The 27,128-nt window shown below is 33.2% G+C and overlaps 2 protein-coding genes across 3 annotated transcripts in view; one reads left to right on the top strand and one right to left on the bottom strand.

The window, feature by feature from the left end:
* The window catches only part of LOC136029411 (serine/threonine-protein kinase PAK mbt-like), a 52,053-nt gene extending 38,373 nt beyond the window's left edge, over positions 1–13,680 (top strand). The window contains exons 9-11 of one of the 2 annotated variants that reach the window (XM_065707779.1): positions 1,868–2,012; positions 3,868–3,983; positions 9,272–13,680. In XM_065707779.1, the coding sequence (XP_065563851.1) occupies positions 1,868–2,012; positions 3,868–3,983; positions 9,272–9,433 (423 nt within the window). In that variant the 3' untranslated portion in view covers positions 9,434–13,680. The remainder of the gene's footprint in view (positions 1–1,867; positions 2,013–3,867; positions 3,984–9,271) is intronic. The other variant, XM_065707778.1, reaches the window with a different exon arrangement.
* A 10,284-nt stretch (positions 13,681–23,964) lies between these two features.
* Positions 23,965–27,128, bottom strand: part of LOC136029409 (steroid hormone receptor ERR2-like) — a gene marked incomplete at its 5' end in the record, with an annotated part of 141,863 nt that continues 138,699 nt past the window's right edge. Inside the window, 1 exon segment of the mRNA XM_065707776.1 lies at positions 23,965–24,527. Coding sequence (XP_065563848.1) covers positions 24,365–24,527 — 163 coding nt within the window.

Here is a 27,128-nt window from a genome sequence, read left to right as displayed (position 1 = left end):
CGAGGGGGAGGGGGGAGCAAAAAGCTGGTGATAATGAAGGTTTCTTTGTGCAAAAATTGGTTCTCAAGTATTTTTTTTATTCTTGTGTCAGCCGAGCAACATTTTTTTTTTTTGGGGGGGGGGTCAAACCGGGTAACCCCCTCCATCAGAGACAGCTATGCCCAAGAGATTCTGGGTCGTATCAGGGTTGTCTTTTTCCCTGAGCTAAAGAGTCCACTTGTGACATAATTGCCATAATTTTACAAGCTTTGCGAATTCTGTTATGATAAGATTGCGCTTTTTATACTCGCTAATTTTCTTTCTTTTTACAATCTTTTGGGCTAATTCGTTAATAACTTTTTGTCTTTGATAATAGTCTTTTGAGTATAATTTCATTGATGATCTAAGGCTTAAACTAGACTTTATTGCTATTCGTTTCTCTCACAACACATCACACTGTATTTCAGTGATATATACATCGCACACAGTGATCTACACATTACAAACATCACTGTAGATACAACACATAAAGTTGGTTTGAAAGGCTTCAGCCATTGTTTGTATATGTAAGAAGTGTCACCAAGTATATTAGGGGGATTTGATTTCAAATTCTTCTATGTTTTCGTGGAAGCAGGGCCTACACATAGAATATTTGAACGGTTGATTGACTAGGTTCTTGTACACCTAGCCCTAATCTTGCTTATGTTGTAAATCTTGTCTTTAACATTTCTGTGTAGACTTATTAAAATCAAAGGCTGATGGTATCAGCTTTTGATCGGCCTAAAGGCTTTTACCTTTTAAAGTTTTTTGTTTTAATAAGTAATAAATTTTAATATTTTTTAATAATAATGTATAAATCCAATAGCTCTATGTTCTAAAAAGCAGGTTGAGGTTAGAGTTTTCATGTTTGACTGTTTTTAGCTCATTTTTTTTTCTTTTTCTTTTTTTTTAATGTCGCTATTTCTCTTTACTTAAAAGTTGTCTTTTCTGTCCAAATAGAACAATGTGAAACAATCACGTGTATTTCCTGAAGTTTTTTTTTTATTTTTGGCTGTAGTAATGAGGGAAACTAGACTGAGGATTCCATAATCACGAAAAAAGAAAGTTTACATACTCATATTTTTTTCTTTCTTTTTAAAATTTTAAATGCGGATAACAGTGAAAGAAAACAACAATCTGATTATTATAAACATGTTGAATATTATATAATAAGAATTTTTTGTTTTAGTGTCTTCTTTTAGTTCTTTAATTATTCATCAGTGCTATATCTGGGATCACCAGGGGGAGGAGGTAAAAAAAAAAGGTAAAGGATACGGCATTAGACTTTACAGTCCGTACCGGCGGTGCTGATCTCCGTTTCTTGGCCCTTCAGCCAGGAAGTGCAATGGGGGGTTGGGGGCCAGCCATCCTGTTTACCTTCCCCAAATTTCTCCAGGTACCCATTTAGAGCTGGGTCGACTCTGGCTAAGCTTACAGAGTCACGCCACTGACCCCCGTCCCAAACTAGAGAATTGGGTACACTGGGATTCGAACCCGCGTCCTCTCAGACAAGGGATCCCGAATCCAGCGCACCAACCCATTCGGCCAGGACGGCTCTATTATCCAGGAGGGGCGTATTATCCAAAAAGGTAGGGATGTTATCTAGAAATGACATAAAATAAGGAATTAGATGGTATTACCTTTATTTACCATGTTTCCTTCAAAAGTGGTCAGCCACTATATATTTACTCGAGTTAATATGTGTGCATTTAAGAAGAATCATTTTCAAGGAGACTTCAGTGAACCTAATTTTCTTTTGGGGCAACTTCGGAAAACTCCGAAACTACCACTTTTTCAGAATTTAGAATTAAATTTATTTTATGACAAAACAATTTGTTTATTTTTTCAGGTTAAATTATCTGATTTTGGTTTTTGCGCACAAGTCTCTCAAGAACTACCAAAAAGAAAGTCACTTGTGGGAACCCCGTATTGGATGTCTCCAGAAGTAATATCTCGTCTCCCCTATGGTCCTGAAGTCGATATATGGTCCTTAGGTACTGTGATTCAGAATATTAGATTTTATAAACGCGCAATGCTCTATGAAGCAACTAGTGTTTAATTTAGGGGTGTGGCGAAGATTAATAAGCGGTAAATTAATTTTCATTATTATGGTATTAAGCTTTTGCTTTTTGCCATTTAGGAAAGTCAACTTGTTTTTGCTTGAATAGACTTTGGTTGTTAAAGTTATCGTCGATCTGGCTCAGGTGTATAAAAATGGGATGTCGGAGGATTGGATGTTTAGTATGCATACCCATAATTGCTAGAAACGGCAGAACGGGCAGTTTAAATACAAAAATAAATTGTTCTTTCTGAAATCTTTTTGAGCTAAATCAAAAAGAAGCGATTGAAAAAGCGTATCACGTTCAACAGTTTTCTAAGACGGATTACGGTGACATGATAGGTGTGGTGTGGTTTCAGCTTTAACGCATGATTTGCTCACATTAAGTTTTGGCAAATGTCTTCTTTCTCTATGTTTATGAAAGATTGATACCAAGATCTGATAGGGCTCAAGGGGATGGAGTGGCTTCAGTTTTTACGTGTGAGTCACTTTCACCAATGTTCTACTCTTCTGTCTGTTTATGATTTATAAGATCGAAATCAGGATTCGATAGGGCTCAAGGACACAGTCTACGCGTGAGCAATTGCCACTATTCGATAAATGTCTTCATTCTGTTTGTTTATGAAAGACTAAAATTAAGATCTGATAGGGCTCAAGGGTTGTGGTTTTTTTTAGCTTTCGCGCATGAGCCAATGCCACTAAGGTACTGCTACCAATACCCAGGGGAGTTGTGATTCTATAGGCCCAGGGTGGTCGTTTTTTTTCTGTAACAATTTAGATGCTAAACCATGAAAGAAACTCTTGTTTATTAATCAATAGATTTCAATCAAACTTGCAAAATGTGGATACAGGTACAAAAAGGAAGACCTAAAAATTATAGCATTTATAAATCAGTAAGTAATGAGAAAATTAGGTTCTGTTGATAAAAACCCAGGCAACGGCCTGGAGACTTGTAAATGGATTTGACAAGAGTCTATCAAAATACAAGTGTAATCTAAGTGAACACAGAAAGGCCCTAGAGAGATAAAGGTTGTGAAGGGGCTTATAACAGTGCACCGTTGAAAACTATCAAAAAGAATACATGGTTGACAGACTCGCAATAGTACTGTTGAAGTTATGCTCGTCCCCATTTGAATGAAGAAAACTATACACGGGATACTAAAGATTACGATTCATGAAGATGTGGAGTGATGCTGGAATGGGTTGAAAGTTGAGTGTTTATCTTTCGTAATTATTTACCAATTGCAAAACCTACTTTTTTTATTCATTATGTTTTTAATAATGACGCTGACTTTGGCCTTTTCCGCTGACAGTCAGGATAGTGACTCTTCGATCGTGAATTTTGATTTTATTCAATAATTGTAGATTTGACAGTTTTGTTGGAAAGAAGATTATGGATTTTTTCGAATCGTGGGACTTGAATTGGGGATCTAGAAATTCTTTGTTTAGCAGTTTGCAAAACGGTAATCCACTCTTATAAACTGCTTTGTCTCTTGATAATTTTGATTCTTGTTTCAAGAATCGGTTTGTCAGTAGAAAATGTCTCTTGCTTACGGTTAGATCTCTTAAACGATTTCTTAAATTTGGTCTTGATTCAGTCCGTTTCATGGCTGAAAGCAATAATTTAGCTTAGGTAGTTATCCGTGGCTCACCTAGAATAAGATTGGTCTTTTGTGTAATGCACAATTGTCCTCTATTGAATATTTTCTGTATTGAGTATTACGTCTTATACGAATATTTGTTGTACCAGCATTATGTTTGGCGGTGGTGTTATTTTTATTTATTTTCAGGGATAATGGTAATTGAAATGGTTGATGGAGAGCCACCCTTTTTCAATGAACCTCCGCTTCAAGCAATGAGGCGTATAAGAGACATGCCACCACCGAAGTTAAGAAATTGTCAAAAGGTAATCCCTCTATCTTATTCATTTTTTTCTCTTGTTTATTATTCTTAGGAACCCAGCTGCAGCTCTTCAAGATCATATATTTATTTATACATTTTTTCTCGAAAATTGAAAATTTTCGAATTAAAATTTTTGAAAGTTAGCACACTGAGAATTCCAGGTGTGAAAAAAAAACGATATAGATAGGTCACAAGGTTGGCAAAATTTACTTAGAATCCTAATTTTGGAAAACCCTTTTCCATGTGAATGACGGTACATCCATATGCATTTGAAGAGCAGATTACATATCTTTTTTTTGCAGTATCGTTATTTTGACGCGTGCAAAATTATACAAAATGACAAGAGAGTCTCACGTTGGATTGCAAACGGAAACGTTGCAAAACAAAATCGGCGGCTAGAAGGCAAATCGAAATAATGCTTGGGAAAAACTGGAAAAAAATTAGGTATCCATGACGTCGTCCAAAATACAAGATGATGAATAAATCTGAACAGCTAAAGCAGTAGGCATAGAAAAATCTCTGAAATAATGATGACCGAAAATGAAGCACAAAAAGGTCTGCAGTTAGAAGATATGTGACAACAAGTATCACGACGAATTACCAATGAAAATGATGGATAATGAAGTCTGCGGTTAGAAAACAAGTTAGCTATGCCATTGGGCTATTTGAGAATCACATATATACAAGCGTGCCGAGTGCCAGGGCTCGAGTGAATATATATTTATTAGATTTATACTTATTAACCGAGTGGGTACCCAGCCTTAGGCGTTCTTAGGATTTTTTTCAGTTTTTTTCTTTGTGCTATAACTTTATACGGGCACGTTATCATTCAAGTACTTTTTAGTTTCAATATCATTAAATCAATTAGTTCTTTACTTTGTTAGATTTTTCCTCGCATCGATTATCGCATCGATGCGAGATCGAGATGACATATACTTTGATCAGCTCATCAAGAGCTATCGATTGCCGTCGGAAAAAAAAATCTATATGTCTTAGTTCAAAAGTTGACTTTTTTGCCGTACTTAGAAAAATCGATAGCTCTTGATGAGCTGATCAAAGTATATGTCATCCATTCTTTTGTAGAAAAATTCCTTCATAAGAAATACCAGTTTGAAAGTTTAAAGGGACTAACAACTTCAGTAGTAAGGTACACACGGTACCGCAATTCGCAAAGCTTGTAAAAGCTTGTAAAAGCTTGTGGAATTCGCAAAGCTTGTAAAATTATGGCAATTATGTCACAAGTGGACTCTTTAGCTCAGGGAAAAAGACAACCCTGATACGACCCAGAATCTCTTGGGCATAGCTGTCTCTGATGGAGGGGGTTACCCGGTTTGACCCCCCCCCCCAAAAAAAAAAAAATGTTGCTCGGCTGACACAAGAATAAAAAAAAATACTTGAGAACCAATTTTTGCACAAAGAAACCTTCATTATCACCAGCTTTTTGCTCCCCCCTCCCCCTCGAACAAAAAACTTCAATAAGGCAGTGATGTTGGGCAAAGATGTCTACGATTTTGTGTTATTAATGATCAAAGTATGAAGCGTTATTATTGATAAGTAAAAAAAAGTTTTTGCCACAGAAAGTAAGGAGCAGCATTAAAACTTAAAACGAACAGAAATTATTCCGTATATGAGGAAGTTATCCCCTCCTCAATACTTCGATCTTCAAACTAAAGTTTTTCCACGCTAAAGCACTCTAAAATGCATGACCAAGCAACATTACGAACTTTCTTAAACCAGAGTTGTCAAACTTACAATTTAAATTACGAAGCCACGATCCCAATTGTATGTGGAAAAAGTCTCATATTCTTCTTATTATATTAGCAATTTCTACAAAAATGGTAGCTTAGGTCTGAAGCGGTAAATTTACTGGACAGATAAATGCTCAAATGAAACCTACTGATATTTTTCTTCAGATTGATATCAATTTCGGTAAAGAGGACTACAAATCACAGAATAGACTCAAAGGCCTTTTAAATTTATATATGAATTTATTTTACATATGAACAAATAATCCATATTAAGAGAAACGCAGCTTTTAAGAATATTGGCTCTTTTGTGGAACCAAAGCATCTTATTTAGGTTTGAGAGAAATTTCCTCGGAACATGTTTAAAAATAAATATTCTAAAAATAATGAGTATAATAAAAAAGTACTTTTCCATAGTTTTTTGGGGGAAAGTGTGCTTTAACTTGACTGATTTCTGCCTGTGACACATTTTCTTATGCCATTTCCTTTTTTTCTTAAGCGTATAACAGAAAAAGAAGCCTAATGAGCCCCTTTGAAAACCTGATTCGTCCTCTTGTGTTCCAGTCTGAAATTTTCGGCAATTAAAAAAAAACAAAGAGTGGTAATATTTTGACAGTAATTCCTGTTTCTCTAACCTTTTCCATTTACCACTGCTGAAGATACCCTGTTATAGCATTTCAGTTGTGCACATACCAAATACTTTAAGTTAGTTACTTTTTTCTTGTTCACTAACTCTACTGTTGTTAGTTTCTTCAAATAACAGAAAAAGAAAAGTAAAATTTCACGGAACGGGAGTTTTGAACCGGTTAAATAGGTGTCAGAACGAAATCGCTCATGTTCCCGACATTCATGTTTCAAAACAACATGTTTCGACGAATTTACATTTAAAAATCATTTCATGGCCGCGGATTATCTTCTACAGTGTACGCAGAAACAGAGATAATCAGGACCAATGTGAGTATTCTTTTACTTAATCGATGAGTTAACAACTAAAAAATACATTTCAAATAGTGGGCATACACATAACGAAAAAGATGGTGTTTCTCAAGGAATAATGCTTACCCGTCCATCACCAGTCAATAATATTGAATCAGATTTGATATCCCTGTGAATAACTCCTTGAGAATGGAGATATGCCAAAGCTTTGAGACATTGTTGACAAACTGTTGCTATTTGATCTTCGTCCATGCGAGAGTGTGTCACAACATCAGTCAATGCCCCTCCTTCTAAATATTCCATTACTACCCATAGCTCATCACTGACAAGGTAGCTGTCAAACATTTGAACGATATTCGGATGATGATAATCTCGCATAATAACAACCTTAAAAAAGAGGAACAAGTCTTAGGAAAATAATTAAAATAGTAAAGAAAAATAACAAGGAAAGAAAAAAAGGAAATAACAAACTTAAAGAAAAACAAGATTTTGAGCTTTGATATTCTATGTAATCATTTATTAACATAAATGTTGACGGATTGAACAAAATTGATTGATTTGATATCCAACTATATATTTGTTGATGTTGTTTAATATGAGACTTGCAAGTGCAAAAGTTGAATAATCCTTCTTTAGCGCTGGGTAGTTTATTACTAGTACGAGCAAGATTTTTAGCTCCTAAAACAATTAAAGCCATATGCTTCCTTCGAAAAGCTATTATTTTCATCCAACTTCAATCCTCTAATTTTACAAGGGTAAATATGAATTTTGCAATTGTAGCATAGGAAATATTCTACAAACAAAACAAAACAAAAAATTCAAAACAAAACAAAAAAAATCTATATGTCTTAGTTCAAAAGTTGACTTTTTTGCCGTACTTAGAAAGGAGCAGAGGATAAACTCTAATTTCTTTAGCAATGCGAGAACTTTTAAAGTTTAAGAGGTGCATCTGATTCCGTTTCTCTACCGCAATCCCAAGTGCAAAAACAACGAATGATAAACTCAGGTGAAATCACGAACAAAAATGGGTTGAAACAATTGATTTTTGGCCCCAGGCAAGAGTTCTACGAAGCTTTCCAAAATCCAAAGTCATATTCATCAATCCGGCCTAAGGTCCACACTTTCAAACCGTAGAGGTTAGACCCTTACCACTTTCTAGGAATAAGCTGAAATTGGGGTGCTAGGAACAAAAAAAAAAAAAAAAAAATAGCACGACAAAAAACCTAAGTGTTGCTAACGCAACACAACTAGCCAAGTTTGTTTGGGATCTAACTGGAAGTTTTTTGAACGTTAGTATGTTCTTTTATTTCAAGTTATTAAACTGTTTCTCGTAGATCTTATGTAGGCTAGTTTCGTGTGTGGTTTAGTTCTTTTTTTTAATTGGTTGCACAGATATAGTCTAATTTTGGAAAAAAGTGGAGCTAATGTTTTAGGCCCAATCTAATGTTAAATAATATAGGTGATTCCAAAAATGAATTGTGTTTTCATTTATTTCTAGCCTACTCTGTCTATTTTTGTTTGGAATTAATTCTTTGATTAGCTTATTGATGGTAGATGGTAATGGGTTTTTTTTTGCATTTTTTTTTTATTTTTGTTGTTGTTGCGTATCTCTGATAGATTTGAATAGCCCGTCTTGTCATTTTTCAAAACCATCTGCTTTTTTTGCATAGAAAATAGTTATACTCCGGAGGTAATAATGTAAAAAATGTTGTATTATTATTTATTTGTTTAAGAATTAACGACGCTTCTTGACTACTAAGGTCCCTGCGTCGGCCCTGCAGTGCATTCCTGCAGCGTGATTCGATCTCTGGGTCCCGTGTTACCAAGCTAAGGTCAAATCCACTGCGTCACCACAGGACTAAAAATTGTCGTAGGTAATGCTTGTTTTTATTTTCAAAATCTGAAAAACCTACCCATCAATCCTAAAAATGGCTAAAATTGCACATTTTGATATTGTGAACTAGATTGTACATTCTCGTTTTTTGTTATTATTCATCGCTTCAACTCATGTATGTATTAGGATAAAGTATCTTATTTGGATTTAGTTGAATATAATGGTTGGTAAAAAAAAAGGAATAAAGATTCTCCGGATCTATTAATGGCGCATTGGCTTCGATAATTGTCGATATTCCAGTTGCTGTTTTTTGTTTTTACAAGGACATGTTGAAAGCCTGTCACCAAATCTCGTTGCAGCTTGGAAAGAACCTCGGGCCCTGAATTACCAAGTAGAGATTAATCTAATGTGCCACCACAGGGTAATAGCTGTTAGGCTAGTTATTAGATTTTTATGTGTAGCCTTATTTCATTCAAAGAAGTTGTTCAATGTCTCGTCAATTTGTTGAGTAACTCTATATGTGTAACCGACTCACTGGCGGGTCCTGAAAAGGGGGAAGGGGACTTGGAGCCCCCAAGATTTTTTCTCGTGGCCTCATTCCGTGTTTTTTCTGTTTTTACTTTTTCTGAATAAACTTGTTGATTTGGTTAACTATTGGCACCCTTGTTACCATCTCCCCAGACTTTGCTCTAGTTCCGGGTTTGAACAGACTTAATAACCCCCTCTCATCAGTTAACTGTACCCTGGGAATCAAACTAACTCATACTTTATTTTCAGGTATCTGCCCGACTTCAGGGATTCCTTGATAGAATGTTAGTACGAGACCCTACACAGAGAGCAACTGCTGTTGAACTGCTTCACCATCCATTTTTACGGCAAGCAGGGCCTCCCTCCCTCCTTGTACCTTTGATGCGATCCTTCAGAAATTCGCCCCAATAACTAATACCTGACATTGGTGATTATGCTACATTATGTAAATAAGACCTTCAGTATGGGATAAGTGATAAAATTCTTTGTGTTTAGAACACAGCTTACGATTGATTTGGGATATAAATGCCAAGTGGCTAATGTTGAGAGTCAACATGAAATAATATTAGAGAAAGTCTGGAGTTGTTTCCTTTCAGTCTGTTGTGCCTTTTGGTGGTCATTTTGGATAATTAGTTTAGTTTTTTTTCTTAGAGCCCAAAGAATAACGCAGCTATTATATAATATTTTTCTTACGACCCAGTATTCTTTAAGTATATTTGTTGCCTTGATTTGATCAAATCGAAGAGGGTTTTAGCGATTTTAATAAATTGTTTAAGACTGTTGTTTGGGATTTGATCAACTCCCTACGTATTGTAGTTATACAATTAGATCATTTAGAATGGTTGTTAGGGATTTGATCAAATTACTAATTTTATTTTATCGCTAAGATACAAGCGCTACACTAGTTCTAGCGTAGAACTGTATAGCGTGTATAGGTTTAAATGAAAATGAATATGAAGTGTATTAAATGAAACAGAATAAGTTTTACCAATGTTAAGTTGTTTTATCTTGACATTGTATAGTTCAGTTTCAGTCCATTTATTGGCTATTCATTCGATTATATATTCAGTCCATTTATCAAGAAGTCTCGTTAATCCGACACAACAATACTACTTATTGTAATTCCCACATATGACATATATGGGTGTTTTGTTGGCTGCCTAAAGACAATCTGGCTTTTGTGTTAGGTTTTTTTTTTCGCATATTGAATACGTGCAAGTGATTATTTAATATTTTAATGAGGTTATCATTTAAGTGTTTGTGGAGGAACATTTTATTTGATCTTATATGTTGTTTTCATCCATGTCAGAGGACTTTTTCGTGAGCTTAAAAATGGAAATCCCATAATTTAGGTCTTTCATTAGAGGCGTAAGACCTTAGAAGATTTATGACCGACAAGTTGATGTAAAATTGGCTGCACTTATTTTTTGTGAAACTAACTTACTTATAACGAAAAATGAACGAATTTGACAATGTATCACTATGAAGTATAACTATGGTTCTACATGTTTTTATTGTTAACTGTTCTGAGGTCACTTTGATCAAGTCCAATAAACAGTGAGGAAAATTTATCAAGGATTCTTGTTGCAAATGTTAATGTTAAAACGCTTGACACAAAATCGTCCTGGTGTTTCTTTGGTGCTTTCTTATGTGTTTAAATGTGAAGAACGTTCTTCATTGCCTAGTTGAAATAAACTCCGTTAAAGGACTTTAGCGTTTTATAACGAGAACAATTGTTCTCATTTTTTGCACGAGTCTTCATCTTTAAAGGCTTACTAGACGTACTTTGGGTCTTTGAAATTCACTTTGGAAACGACAAGCAATGAAAGTTGTTTTTTGACACATAGTAGAAGCTTAGAAAGTGCGGTAGAAGAGTGGCCCCCATTAATATGGTAACGTTTATTTTTTACCGAATTTTAGAATTTATGCGTCCTAGAATTATTGGAAATAAAAACACATTAAGAATGATGATTTAAGTTAATAATTTTAAGTTTTTAATTTTATTTTTCAAAATCCCAAATTATTTATAGTTTGAAATCTTGCGCATTTTTCTACCTTTGATATTTCATATTATATTTGTGAACGTGGTCGTTCAAAATATTGCTGCTAGTAGAAGAAAAAATACTTTCAAAAACTTTACATTCATTATTTATTATTATTTAGTTTGTTGATCATTATTATCCGCCATTTTTTATTAGATGTTGTTTAATACTATTGCTTATCATTTATTTATTACTGGTATTATCATTACTGTTCGTTATTTATGATCATATATTGCTTGTTATTTACTAAAGTTCAAGAGATATACACATAAATGCGGTGTTAAATAGCATCTTGCTGCGTTAAAACCACAATGACCACATTAAGTCTTTAAGGACTCCTCTTGTGGCTGTATAAAACTAAAAGTCATTTAAATGATTTTACAGTAAAACCCTCAATAATGTAATAAAAATTGGACTTGGTCATGATGGCTCTCGGAACTTTCATTTATTTCTGTGACTAGAAAAAGTAGTATCTTGATTCTGATTAGTGCAAACCTGGCGAATAAATTTTGTATTAGAATTCCTGCAGAATTTTTATTCCAATGTGATGTCTAACGGATGGGTTTTAGCAATCCTAGTTTCAGAGCATTCACTGTTCTTTGCTCATTAAGGTATTGTTATTCACCATTCCGATATGAGCCTTAATTGTTATTTAATTTAACTTACTATTTACCAAATAAAATTTAAATTAGGAGTCTCGAAATAGTAAGTTGAAATTCCGCCAAATTTTGGTATACAATTTGTCGGCTATGCAGAAATCAAACGGAAATGCAGAAATGAATTTAATAGTTTAAAAACGATTAAATACAGCTATTTTGTTTTTATTTATAAATAGGATCTTTTTTATACCCCGGGTTACATCTTAAAAAAAAACTTGCACATTTCTTGTGCAGTCATTGATTTTCGTCTATAATCTATATTTAGTTTTTGGCGAGAAACTAGTCCTGAAGATGTATCCTAATATGCCGGAGTTGACGTTGATCAGGTACATGCAGCTGTCGCGTTGTTTTCTGTTTGTTTTCCGTTTTTTGGTGATTGTAGCTTAGTGTTTGACTAACTTATGAGTAAAAAATGGCGCTGGTGTCTAAAAACCAGCACCATCTTGCGTTTCATGTTTCTTGGCATTTTTAAAACTTAGTAATTATACTTTTCCCTCTGAAATCAAGATCAGACACTTTTCACTACATTACTATTGCCAATTACGTTGCTTCAACTAATTTGCAATGTATTACAATAAGAAACACGAAACGCTAGATGGCGTTGGCGATTTCTTTTGAGGCACTAGCACCTGTTTCTACTCTTGAAAGCTATTCATATTCTCTGGCATGTAGCAAAAGTGTAGAATGAATACTGCCATCTGAATGGAGGAAACTTCTTCTGGGCACGTTCCTGATTGGAAAAAAGTGGATGAAATGTTCAAGTTTGTCCAAAGTAAAGAAGAAGTAGCATTTTTATTAGATTATTTTATTCTATGATGGGTTCATAGTTTGGTAGTGTATTTTTATTTGTTCCATATTAATTTTGTGTGCGTTTGAATTGGTGAGATATTAGTTTTGCTGTGAGCTTTTCCCCACTTGTAGATAATGAGGCATCCTAAAGTTTAAGTATGTAAATAGCACATTGTGTCTTTTTAAGTGTATTAACGTTAAACAGATTGAGTTGAATTGTAATTTCATGAAAAAGAATAAGGTGTATTGATTTCCCATGTCTATAAATTCATGAATTAGTGAATAATATACGATTCTAATACGATAGGTATCTAAAAAAAAATCTTATAGCTTTCTAATAGCTTAACCAATTTGTTAATTTCAATAAAAAGGAACTTAAAATAAGAGGAATGAACTAAATTTTGTTTATATGTCATTAAAAGAAACGACATAGCGTCTGCATTCACCATAAACATAGTCCAAGGCATCAGCTACCTTTGAAGATAAAATGGGCAATTAAAGATATTAAAATTCAACATATGTTTAGACAACCTCGTGGGTAGAATGTATCTTCGGACACTTTGGCAAAAATTTTAAACTACTGTGCATATGAAAATGATAGCTTGTTGCCTTAAAGACAATCTGCTTCATATTTATAATTTATTAATGCTCTAATGTTTTAAAAATCATTCACCTTTAAACCACAATTTTACGAAAGAAGGATTAGTTCATATGCACGACTTTTATCCTTTCTGTGGGTAACTGTTTTAGGGGAAGGTGGAAGGGGGGGGGGAAACGTGTGAAAAGCGGAATTTTTTATTTTGCAATTTTTTGGATTCGACTCTATGTATAAAAATGAAATTTTAATTGTAATAAAAAAAATGAAATAGTAAGATCTTTGCAAAATACTTTTATTTATTTAATACCACAAAAAGAAATGTTCTTTAAGAAGGGTATCAAAATATTTACCAGATTTGTGTAATACTTCTTGGAAGTATTTTTAAGAATGGGGGATTTTTGTGCACGTTGATGTTTCCGTGATGGTTTCTTTTAGTCATTTGTGTTTATTGAAGGGAAGAGTAATTTCATTTGTTTTGGGTTTATCTGATCCAGTTATGTGCATATCATTCATAACCTTTGTGTCTTATATTGTTCCGTCCCTGATTGTATTAAAATATATTAGATCCAACGGTTTGATTTCTGTAGACATTTAAGCTGGGAATATTAGTCTTTTCATTACGAACTAGTGCTTCTGATTCTTGGCGTTTTTCAAAGATCTCAAGATTTCAGTTTGAAATTTGGAATCTTACGATAAGTATATTAATCATTAATCTAAAAAGTATGTTAATTATATGTGTGGTAATCATTCAACACTTTGGGATTTCAATTCAAAATTTTGCATTTGCCGTAACTGATAATTTGAATTCTTAGTGGCGACCAGTCTCTCAAGCATTAATTGTTAGTTTAAGTTCTTACTACTGAATCTGACTGTTGACGTAATCATCACATAATGTTTACAGATACGACCTATAGTATGGGCCAGTGATGGTCAAACATTGGTATCCAGCTTCTAGCTCCTGATTATTAGAATGATATCACGATCAAGAACACAAGGCAAAAATTTTTTTGAAAAATTAGGAGGAGGTGAATCCCCCTGCTACTTCCATCTGGCTCCTTCATGTTTAGTTTACATGCATTCTTAGCTAGATATGTCTAAGCATCATTCTCTATTTCTTCTATAACAATCATTGTCTACAAATTAAAGATTAGTTCCTGTTTTATAGGCAGGTGTGATTGGTCCGAAGCGATGATGGCTAGACATTGATGTCCACCTTGTCCCCAAATTACTGAAGTCTCTAAAATGTAAAACAGTCCATAGTATTTAAAAGTGTAAAAGTATTTTTCTAAAAAACTGCCTGGTGAGAATTTTTTTTTTAAGATGTCCCTTTGAAAATGAAGTCACAGCAAAACTGGCGTCATTTTTGAGGACTCTCTGGCGCTTTTTAATAACTCCAATACTTTTGTTTCCAAAATAAAATATTTATTAATAGTACCAGGGGACCAAGCTTTGCTCGTTTAAAAGACTTTGGAATAACAATATTCGCTCCCTGAATACGGCCCTGAATGCTCTTTTTTCTTTTTGGAGGAAAGTGGTGAAATAATAGGCTGTGCGCAAATAAGCTTATTAAGTACTTGAACAACGAGCATAAGCCCATCGCAAGATTTATTTATTATTAATGATATAGCGACGAAAAAAGGCCTGATGATGGGAGTTCAACTAGACTAGAGCATATTTATCTTTTACTCTTAAGTATTTTTACTATAATAAGTTGATGACAAAATATGGAAGTAAACGTTTTATTCAATGCCTTGTTTGCGTCTTATTATCAATATTCTGCTGTTACCCTTTCAGTGGTGGTCTTATTCTTTTAATGGGAGGATTTTTTCAACGAAGGACTATGATCTGTAACACATTTTCACCGTTGCATCTCAAATTCCTTCAAATCGGGAAAAAATTCTAAAAATGAATGTTGTAGCTTTCTAATAACCTACCTTCCAAATGTGAAAACAATGCTTGTAACATGTCAAACCTCTGTTTATATATATTAGCTGGAATATTTACAACTTTTTCTTTTCAAATAAAACATTTTAAATTTGTGATTATATTTGCCAAATATGTCTAAGAGCAATATAGTCTATCGTCTTTGTAATTTCAATCTTTGCTAGTAATTTTAATTTTTTTTTTCGTATTGATTCTGGCATATTGATCCGTATTATCCTTCCCAGATCCTCTTATTTTGTTCTTTTACTCTTATTTCGACTTTCCTATTTTTCCTTTTAATCCCAAGTTTTTCCTTTCTCTTTGTTCTAATTATTATGGCCAAAGATGAATTAAAACATTACTTTTCCGTTCGAATGGGCCCTTTGTCGATATTATTGTTTCGATGCGATCAGCCTTGGGAAAAACATAATGACGCATCCTTGATCTTTCCTCTGGCAAAAAATACAAAATTCCACTTTTTTGCAGGTGGAAGTTTGAAACTTCTTCATCAGTGTTCTTGGATACCATCAAATCTGACGATGTTATTTTCATTAAGATTCCTTGGCTTTTAGGTGGCGTTTCCCCCCTTTTTTGAAAATCAGGCAAATTTTTTCAGGCTTGTAGTTTGGTACGTAACACTAAATTAAATTTATCTCATATATATGGAATCAACATAATAGGCCAATTCTTTTGACATACCTATTGATATCAAAATTCCATTTTACTGAGTTTCGGTTGCTATTGACCGCATCGCTCCTTACTTACAGTTCCTTACTACAAACTGTTTAATGAGAAAAACTTTGCTTTTGAATTTTAACAAGAAATAGCAGGTTTTAATTTTGCCCTTTTTTCCATAAAACTATGTTTTGTAAATTGTTGTGCCAAGAACCAATTGTTTTTTTAAGGTATTAAAACACATTTTTCAAAACAAATTAGTAAAAAAATATGCTCCCTGGTTAATGTTAGCAAGCATTGTTATAAGGACAGATTAAACTTTGTGTTCCCATGTTAAGTTTGTGGCATGTTAGCAGTCATACAGTTTTAAAGTTTCAACGTAAGAACCTTGTTATTTTTTCATTCTTTTTAATGAAATATCAACAAAAGTAGTTTTCAATGAAAATGCCCCCTAAATTATTTCTTATCTTTTGATCAAACTAAAAAGATACTATATTTGTATTCCTGCTACACAGTGCAAGACCTGAATACCTAATTACTTAAAATATTCTGTATATTTGTTGCAAGGCTCACAGGTAAAAGCATACCCGTAACCATTTCTAACTAGCCTATGCGTCAAAAAAGATGTTTATTGTTGTTTTCATCTCCAATAAATCCAAAATGTCACAGATGATCGAGAACTAAAATCGAGGACATTCGAAAAGGTTTCAAAAATTAATCGTCTCTTCCTTCACTGGGGGAAGCGCTGTGCTGCGCTTCCTTCACTGCGCCTGACTTCTTTGAAAATGAGATGACATAATTTACTACGAATATGCAAACAGTCCGAACGTCACTGTGACATTTTTCTCTTCTACTTAGACAACATGACGAACTAGAAAGAAGACCAGTAGTAAGATCTTATTTGAAGATCCAATTCGGCAAGAGAAAGAAACTGCGATTCGTTTGCGCAGGTCTCTTATTCGGCATGTTCACCAGTGATTTATTTGATAAACATTTCTTTGTACTCAGATTTCGAAACCCAGATGCAAGCAAAGGAATTAAACAAAAAAATAATTTAAGAACGGAAGAAATATTTAGTTAATACAGTTTCCAAGGAAATAGGGAGCTTGAATAGAAGGAAATACAATTAATGACGACGCAAAATACGTAGATTTTTTGTTGGATTTCCTACATTACTGGAATTTCAAAGGTGCAGCCCCCAATTTAGATACCGTAGAGTTGCAAAATTTGCGAACTACTGGCCCGATCTGAGATCCCAGGGAGTAGTGGTCTGGAGACCTCGATTTTAATGAGAACCTTTAATTGGTAATAAAAAACTGTAGACAATTAGTGAATTTTTGCAGCAAAAATTTAAACCTCCTTTTAGTTTAAAATGATTAATTGTCAAGCACAAAACCAACTGTTTAAATTTCTGAAATTTACAATTGGTCTTTATTTTTTCGTTTTTTTTTCATTCAATAGTCTATTCATAAATTTTAAAGCTTTTAGTCGAATTCTGGCTATTAAAAGTGTAGCGAGAAAACACTACCTGTCCTCGAAATAAGACAGTAGACTGAACCGAGTCACATCATTTAGTTTCGATTATTGTCAGGTTGTTACTTCAGTTGTCCAATAATGTAAGTTACTATAGGGACCGGAGTATCAAAAATCATTTCGAACTATTTTATGGTGAAGTAATGACAATTATTTATATAGACATATTAAAAACATTATCAATTAAATAAACACATTGCATTAAACACAAAATATCAAATTATTGAAAATGCGAAACATATTAATAATGGCAATGACAATTTTTTTATTACGTTTTTTTCCTGCCGAGTTGGAATTTTGGTTCTCAGTGATAAATAACCTAACTTCAGTTGCAGTGATGTTGAGTCAAGAGTTCACCATTTCGAGTAATACTAAAGCGTGTCTATATACTCACTTTTGACTCCTAAATCAATTTCATATTGTTTTTTTTTTGTATATGTTTTTTAACTTTTCTTTTCTTAATTTTTTTTCATAGTGATAACAATACATGGAAATACCACCAGCAAGTTTATTTCTATTAGTTTTATCTATAGATTTTGTTGTTATTAGTTTATCGAGAAATTATTAGTTTTGAAAATAAACTTAGCAAAAGAGATATTTTTTTTCTAATGAGAACAACAATAAAAATTTCTTCTCTTTAAAATTTTTGGTCATCAATACAAATACCGCTTAGATTAGCCTAAATTTGGGCATTAATGCCAATTTCATTTTTTCACATAACGATAATTCACTTTCTAGTAATACACAATACCATTTCTATATAAAGTACTGGATCAAGACATTTAAATAAATTTGTGGGCTCACTGGTCTCAACTTCTGGGCTTACAAAACTGATAGTAGTGATTGTTGAAGTCGCTAGAATACAATTAAGCTAACTTCAAAAGACAACACAAAAAGAGAGTTCAAAAATAGATCCGAATTTTAATGCCAAATAGCACAGCTGACAACAAATCAAACTCTATAGTACAAACAATATTAGCAATTTTTTAAAATTCAATTAAAAACTATTCTAAAGGTGGATCCAAACTTCTCATATTGTTGTCGTTTTGAAACTTCCAAGTAATAAACATTGTAATACTTGCACGTCCAGACGCGTGCTTTTAGTATTGTTATACACCTGATGACCGAGATATACTTTTGCTTCTTCTTTTTAGCACCTTTTTAGCAAATATATCTGAACTTTCATCTTGCATCAATGAATCATTGCTATTATTAAATAAAATACACAAATTACGTATCTGCAATCTTACAACAGGTCATTTTATACTTCCAAAATGATTCTCGTATTTGACCCTGATTTTAATCCTACACACCGAGGGTTTACAATTTGTTAAAATTAAACAAAACGATAAAGGTGGGTCCAAACTTCTCATATTGTTGTCGTTTTGAAACTTCTAAGTAATAAACACTGTAGGGTTAACATTTACATATCCAGACCCATGCTTTTAGTAATAATAAATAAAAAAATACAAGTTTTTTCAACTGAAAGCAAGGAGCAACATTAAAACTTAAAACGAACAGAAATTATTACGTAAATGAAGGGGGTTACTCCTCGTCAACACCTCGCTTTTTACGCTAAAGTTTTTTAGTACTTAAAAAAAAGCTTCTTCTTGTTCTAATTAAAAGAACATATTGTTTCTGGAGTCATTCTTAAAGAATTGGAACAGAATTGAAACTTTAGCGTGAAGAGGGAGGTGTTGAGGAGAAGTAACTCCTCATTTACGAAATAATTTTATGTTCGTTTTAAGTTTTAATGTTACTCCTTACTTTCGGCTCATAAAACTTGTTTTCTTATTTAATTTCTGATCGTTTTTTAAATAATTCCAGGAAATCTGGCTACAACTCCATGGAAAAATCCCTCCTCCTGACCGACTTATCCTCTAGACCATGGTTCTCAAATTGTGGTACTCTTACCCTTTCGGGATACGCAAAACTTTTTAGGGGATACATGGCCAGCCAACAAAGAAAATAAAACAACCCTTTAACTCTAGGACTGGCCATTTTATTTATATTTTAGCTATAGTTTACTTACTACCGATAACTGAGAAGGGGTACCTAAAATGTTTTGTGGATAAAAAGGGGTATAGTGTCTAAATAAGTTTGAGAACCACTGCTCTAGGCAATCCAATCCTGGCGAAAATTTACCCCGGACACTTACCCTTAAGTTCTCCACGCGTAAAATTGAATCGACAAAGAGAGAGAAAAACACTAGAAGAATCTCGTATAGGAATTCTGGCAAATTTTACAAGTGCAAAATGTTTCCTGGAAAATTCCCTCCCCATGACAAATTTTCATCGTGGAAAATCCCACTAGCTTCCCAATAGCAAATACTACACGCAAACAATGGACAGATATTGTAAATTAAAGACATTTCCCCAGGGCCTTTGGAGGATCATGAAATTTCTAAAGGTAAATTTATTCGGCCTTTAACTATGCTGAACAAAATGGTTATCTAAAAATTTTGATCAGACGATTTTGAGAAAAAGGGCGTCGGGAGGAGGTCTAGTTGCCCTCCAAGTGTAGAGTTTCGGTTAGTATTGAGCCGGGTTACCACAAACTGTTTGATTAAAGACTTGACGCTCAATATTTGGAAGTAAAAGTTCGTAAGCAATAAACTTTGTAGAGTTGTCATTTACATCTCCAGACGCGTGCTTTTAGAAATATTACAGACTGGACGCTCAATATCCGTACCTGATGACCAAGATATAGGAGGAAATTTCTCCCTAGGGCCCTCTTTTTGTTCTTGCCAGCCCTATAGGTTTTTGATGTTAATTGGAATTGAGTCTGTTCCATTTTGCAGATTCCTTTAATTAATTTTCCCCTTTCTTTACACCATCATCTTTTGTTGCATATTTTCAAAGTTACAATTATGTAGTCGACGGCACACAACCAGAACAAAAATGTAAAAAAAACTAGTATCTTTTTAAATTGATTTTTTTTTTTTGGGGGGGGGGGTAAACTCCGTCTTAGAATATTTTATTTTAAAACTTATATTCTTACTCGAAAGGTTTTCTATATTTAAAAAATTACAGTTATGCAGTCGATGACACACAATAAGAACAAAAACATTAAAAAAAAAGCAGTATTTAAAAACAATTTTTCGTTAAATTCGTCTTAGAATAAACACCATTTAGCTTATATTCCATACTAAAGGTTTTCTAGATTTAGAAAAAAATTCTAAATTACCTTTCTATCCATGAATATTTTCTATTCTCAACAGAATAAAACTAATATTTTAATAAATTTAATTTTTATTTATTTTTTTTTTAATCCGTCTTAGGTCATGATCATTAGAACAAAGGGAAAAGAAAAATCTAGGAGTGAGAGGCAAAAAGGGAAAGTCAAAGTAAGGGTAAAATAAAACAAAATAGATAATCTAAGAAGGATAATACGGATAACTACGCCAGTGTCAATCCGAAAAATAAATTAATTAAAGTTACTAGCAAAGATTGAAGTTACAAATTCGATAAAGTATATTACTCTTAGACATATTTGGCAAAAATAATCACAAATTTAAAATGCTGTTATTTGAAAAGAAAAGCTATAAATATTCCAGCTAAAATATATATACTGAGTGTTGACATGATACAAGCCTTGTTTTCACATTTGGAAAGTAGGTTATCAGAAAGCTACAACATTCATTTTTAGAATTTTTTCCCGATTTGAAGGAATTCGAGATTCAACGGTGAAAATGTGTTACAGATCATAGTCCTTCGTTGAAAAAATCCTCCCATTAAAAGAATAAGACCACCACTGAAAGGGTAACAGCAGAATATTGATAATAAGACGCAAACAAGGCATTGAATAAAACGTTTACGTCCATATTTTGTCATCAACTTATTATGGTAAAAATACTTAGAGTAAAAGAAAAATATACTCTAGTCTAGTTCAACTCCCATCATCAGGACTTTTTTCGTCGCTATATCATTAATAATAAATAAATCTTGGAATGGGCTTATGCTCGTTGTGCTCACATTTGGAAAGTAGGTTATTAGAAAGCTACAACATTCATTTTAGAATTTTTTCCTGAAGAGATAAAAACAGCTTTGAAGGAATTTGAGATGCAACGGTGAAAATGTGTTGCAAATCATAGTCCTTCGCTGAAAGGATCCTCACATTAAAAGAATAAGACCATCATTGAAGGGGTAACAGCAGAACATTGATAATAAGACGCAAACAAGTCATTGACTGAAACGTTTACGTCAATATTTTGTCACAACTTATTATAGTAACAATGCTTAGAGTAAAAGATAAATATACTCTAGTCCAGTTCAACTTTCATCATCAGGCCTTTTTCTGTTGCTATATCATTAATAATAACTAAATCTTGGAATGGGCTTATGCTCGCTGTGCAAGTACTGAATAAGCTTATTTGAACACAACCTGATATTGTATTTTTCCGCTTTCCTCCAAAAATAAAAGAGAACATTCAGGGCCGTATTTAAGAAGTGAATATTGTTATTCCATCGAAATTTTTTCAAAATAACTGTGTTTTAAACAAGCAAAGCTTGTTCCCTTGGTACTAATAATAAATATTAATTGTATTGGTTTGCCCCCTCCCCCCAAAGAAAATCGTTCGACTCGAACAAAAGTAATTAATACATGCGAAACAAATTGTCGTTGGGTTTTGTAAAAAAGGTACTTGTATGATATACCTCCTGCATCTCAAGTTGTTCATGCATTGAAGCAGTACAAACCAGTTTCTTTAGCTAGTTTCTTTCAACTTAGCATAAGAAAAGGCAAAGAGAATTGACAGAGAAGATGGGAAATATATAATTTGGGCTATATATTTGCAAATTACGGGGGAGGGGGTGAAATAATAAATAATAAAATAACCTAGACTCTCTTTTATTATTTGACTTTAAAATCCGCATGTTTCAACATATAACGAAAAATTTAGGAAACAGGTAATTATACAATGTTTACTTTTTTTCCATTCGTTCCGAAGGCTTCATATTTTTATTTAAAATGACAATTATGGAGATTATAAAATAGACCCTATTCCAATTTAGATCCTACCAGAAAATCTGTCTTTTACCACTGCACTATTAAAAACAAATAATTGTTGTAACGAGTCCATATACGACAAACTTTAAAAATGAACCGAACTTTTTAGATTTGAATGAAAGAGAATAAGATAATTTAATTTGAGATCGTTTAATTGTAACATAGTGTAATCTAATTCAAAAATAGTAGACATGACCATTTGTTCACTAAGTTACCTAGAAGTTGTGTTAGAGAAAGAGTACAATGAGTCTAGATACACCTTTAGTAGTATCTAGGTTGTCAGGAAATAATAAAATAATCTACACTCTCTTTTATTATTTGACTTTGAAATTACAGCAGTGTTTACTATTTAGTATTTGTTTCCAATTCTTCATATTTAATAGTTAAAATATCAATTTTTAAGATAATACCTCTCAGGGGGGGGACTAGTATCTCTCCATAATGTTTGAGCCTTGAAAGGGAATGAGAACTATACATTTTCAACCACATGAGCTACTTCTAAAATTCACACGGCCACAAAATCTGTCTTTTATCACTGCACCATTAATAACAAATAATTGTTGTAACGAGTCCATTTACAGAAAAACTTTAAAAAAACTGAACTTTTTAAGATTTGAATGAAAGAGAATAAGATAATTTAATTTGAGATCGTTTAATTATAATGTAGGATAATCTAATTTAAAAATTGTAGACATGACCATGTGTTCTCAAGGATACCTAGAAGTTAGGTCAGAGAAACAGTACGAGGAGTTTGGATACACTTTTAGCCAATGGTATAGCTTTTGGTATAACCTAGAGAAAGCCATATTCTTCCAAGAGGGTAGAATACTACATATTTTTATGAATATAATCATTAGCTAGAACATTACTTGAGGTATTTGAATTGACCCTAGCGGATTAGAACGCCGAAAGCTACAGTGATGACAGCGGTCAAATATGGTTCTGAAGCATGGGCACTCCGAAAAACGGATAAAGCTGTGTTTCAATCCTACTTTCTAGGACGAAATAAACCTTATGAAACAACCGCGAGACAAGGCGAGAAACAACCTTATGAGATAAAGGTTGAGATGGGTAGGGCACGTTCTGGAGATGAAGGATGACAGATTGCCGAAGACTGTCCTTTTCGGCCAACCGTCTAGGGCTAAATGGAAAGCTTGGGGTGGAAGGATGTCATAAAGAAAGATTTAAGGGAAAAAGAAACTTTTTGGGAGGATGTAAAGAGGGAGGTTTTGGATAGATTGGGATGGAGGAGCGCACGTAGCTGTGTTGGCCTCAGGTAACTTGGTGCTTTATTGAGTTGTTAGTAGCAGTATTAAACTCGTCCTCTGACTAGCTACCTTTAGGCGAACTAAAACTGCAATTCCTTTTTTATGAAGATTTGCAATATAGCACCAATTTTTTTATTGCGTAAAATAAATTGCAGACTTATTGACAAATGATAAAATAAATTAAAGCAACGAATTAATTTAGGCAAACTAATTTACACCTAGAAAACATCTTATTTGTGAAAATATCTCTTTTCTGTAAACAGAAAACTCAATTCGTGAATCTGAGTCCATTGGGAAACGATGGGGCTGAAAATCACAGGCTTTTTGTATGAACACATTAAGATAGAGATTCAATCTTTCTTTGTACAAAGAAATTCGAACGTACTACGGACGTAACTAGGAATTCTTCCAATAGAGAAGATGCCGCTATGGAAATCTAGCTTTAAAATCATTTTTGTGGACTTTTTAATAAAGAATAAATTCTGTTCCTTACACAGATTAACAATCGATTGCAAAACTTAACGTTCGGTAGATTAGAAACTAAACAACTATCTAAGAGCAACATGAAAAACGTATACCTATTTGTATTTTCAATGAACCTAAGTATTGCCATTTATTTCGAATTCCAAATTTCAAGGAACCGATTTAAATACACTTATTATATACAAAATTAAAGCGTCAACCATGATGAAAATCATGGTGGCTTTAAAAATCCTATAATGGCTTTCTGTCAGTTGATTTGAGTAAAAAAAGTGTTTCCGTGTTTATGATCTGCTTAGAAATTTTTCAATAACATCAAAAGTTTCGAGGTATATCACGAGCACCAATTATGACAATGATGTCTTCTTCTACCGCACACTTGGTTCTAGCATCTCCAAGAATAACTTGTTCATTGCTACGCGACCTTGCCGCCGTATTTTCTTCCATGTTTCTCTTACAATTCCATCAGCTTGTCGTAAACAAGGTAAGATAAGCAAAAGTTGAGATGCAGCCAGTGGGCTCGATGTATTCCTGGAAAGAATAGAGAATTCAATTTAGAATAAAAAAGGCAAAAACATGAACATACCACGGAAACTATTTTTTGTAGTAAAATAAATTTAACCTAGTTTGCCGTACACTGATTAAGCCTCACCTTCAATGCTGTTTCATAGTTTGAAAATCTACTTTCAAGTCTCATTTACAGAAGTTAAAATCACTACAGAATAAAACACCCAAATTTTTAGGTTCAGCATTCCAAATACTGTCAATATTATCACTTTACGGGGTATCATATGTTGTTTTTTTAAGTATTTTCCAAGCCTGCAACATGGGCGTCAATTCACGAGAATAAAAGGCGGGATGGCAAGACTTATTAGTCAGAATCTAGAGGGCATTTTTTTCCAATGAAAATACAAAAAAAGGCATTTATCAATGAAAATCCAAAAGATAGTATTTTAAGACTCTTGGGAGAGGGTCTATTTATTACCAACCTCATTTAAAAGATTATCACTCATGAAATAAGAAATTTCCAGCTTGAACAATAGACCTTGATCAGATATTAATAACTCCCCCACAAAACTTACACGGCCCCTTCAACTAATTTAATTAAAAACAATTCCACAAAACAAGTTTTTCCAAGGAAAATAAAGAGCTCCATTAAGCCAAAAACAAGCAGAATAAAGTCAAATAATCTTTCAAGCGTAAAACTACCACAAATCCCTATCAATAAATGAGTGAAACTCAAAACGAATAGATATTACAATCAATAACCGATCCAACCTCAAAACGAACAAAAATTAATACGAGTAGGGCTAATAACCCCCATGCCTTCTCAAGACCAGAACATAATTTGCATTGTATCAGAAAAAAAATACACTTTAAATGTTTTTTTTTATTTTTTACTCTCATAAATAAAAAAAAAAATATCAAAACTTTAACGAAGAAATACCAGTATATTAATTAAACTGACAATCAACGTTCATTTTATTTTTTTTTTCTAGTAAAAGCATAATGAAAATAAATTTTCAAAGCATAGTGGGCCAATTGCATAATTGTGGGTGATCGACATCCCACCATCCCTAAAGATATAGTTGCTGGACCGTTCTACTATGAATGAAAATGAATGGGCTTGAGAAAAGGGCTGCTTGCCTTATAACCTCTTTTTACTCTTAAAAGGGCACCAAAACTTTTAATTTTGAATCAAATTAGCTCATTTAAAGTTTTAAATGATATTTCTAGCTATTATAGAGTGGTCCTGCCTATGATATTGCTTATATACCCATTTGAAAAGGTACATACATACAGTTTTTTCGTTTAACTGAAACTCCTAAACTTTCCCTAAAAGTTTCACCTCAATACCCTTATCGTCATTAGGAAAACATGGAAAATGAAAAGGCATGAGAGAAGGGCTGCTTGCCTTACAATCTCTTTTTACTCTTAAAAAGGGTGATAAAACTTTTAATTTTGAATCAAATTAGCTCCTTAAAAATTGTCAATGATGTTTCTAGCTATTATAGAGTGGGGCTGTCTATGATATTGCTTATATACCCATTTGAAAATATGCATACCAGTTTTTTTGTTTAACTGAAACTCATAAGCTTTCCCTAAAAGATTCACCTTAATACCCTAATCGCCATTAGTTACAGTAACTGTAGTTGTAGTATTAAAAGTATACACATACTACATACTAACTAGTTCAAAATCCCCGCAACTTACCTTTAAAGGTGTAACTTAATAATATAAGTTGTTCTACAGATATTGCTTTTTCATCTTTTCAAAAAAATCAAGATATTTATTTCAAAAAATCTCTATCACAAGTCCATAAAGGGCAAAATTCGGACGGAGTCGATAAGTCACATGTTTTGACTAAAAATGGCAAAAATGCAAAAAGCAATAACGAAAAAGAAAAATCATAATGGACGATCATTTATGAATCAATAATTAAACTCTAAAAAGTCAATTAAAAAGATAAAAACTGGTCAAACTAAACTTAAACAAATACAAATCAGAAAATGAATTAAAATGGACATTAAAAAACTAGGGGGTTGGGGGGGGGGGGGGCAAAGTAAGCGAATAAATACAATACGGAACGAGATATAGATATATATAAATTAAAAGGGACACCAAAAAAGTGTCGATAATTTAACTACATAAAATCAATAAAAGAGTTAAAAAGATAAAACTGCGCAAAAAAAGGGAGGAGGGACGAAAACAAATGAATAAACACAAAAAAGAACGAAATATAAAATAAATAAAATTACAAGGGGAACTAAAAAAAAGGGGAAGGAATCAAGCAAATAAGTGCAAGAACCTGTGCAGCACCATTTGTTAATAATAAAAGAGAGAAAAAGGGAGACACTAGTGGAATATAAATTTCACCTTCATACCCTTAGGCATGGTTGCAATAGTAGTCACAGTGGTGATATTGATATTACTGGCAATAGTATTGAATAGCGGTAGTACTATTAGCAGCAGAAGTATTAACATATTGCCATTTAATGAGAAGAACATCCCTCTCACCAAGTCCTAGAAGTTTCAACTTAATACAATTACCTGTTTCTATGAAATTTCTGATATGTCCAAAGGTAAAACAGTTCAAAATAGGGATGATAACTTTTTATTGACAGTGAATAG

This window comes from Artemia franciscana, chromosome 7 (assembly GCF_032884065.1).
Source record: "Artemia franciscana chromosome 7, ASM3288406v1, whole genome shotgun sequence".
Lineage (NCBI taxonomy): Eukaryota > Metazoa > Arthropoda > Branchiopoda > Anostraca > Artemiidae > Artemia > Artemia franciscana.
The sequence above is the reverse complement of the archived record's forward strand: the minus strand, read 5'-3'. Positions and strand labels throughout refer to the sequence as shown.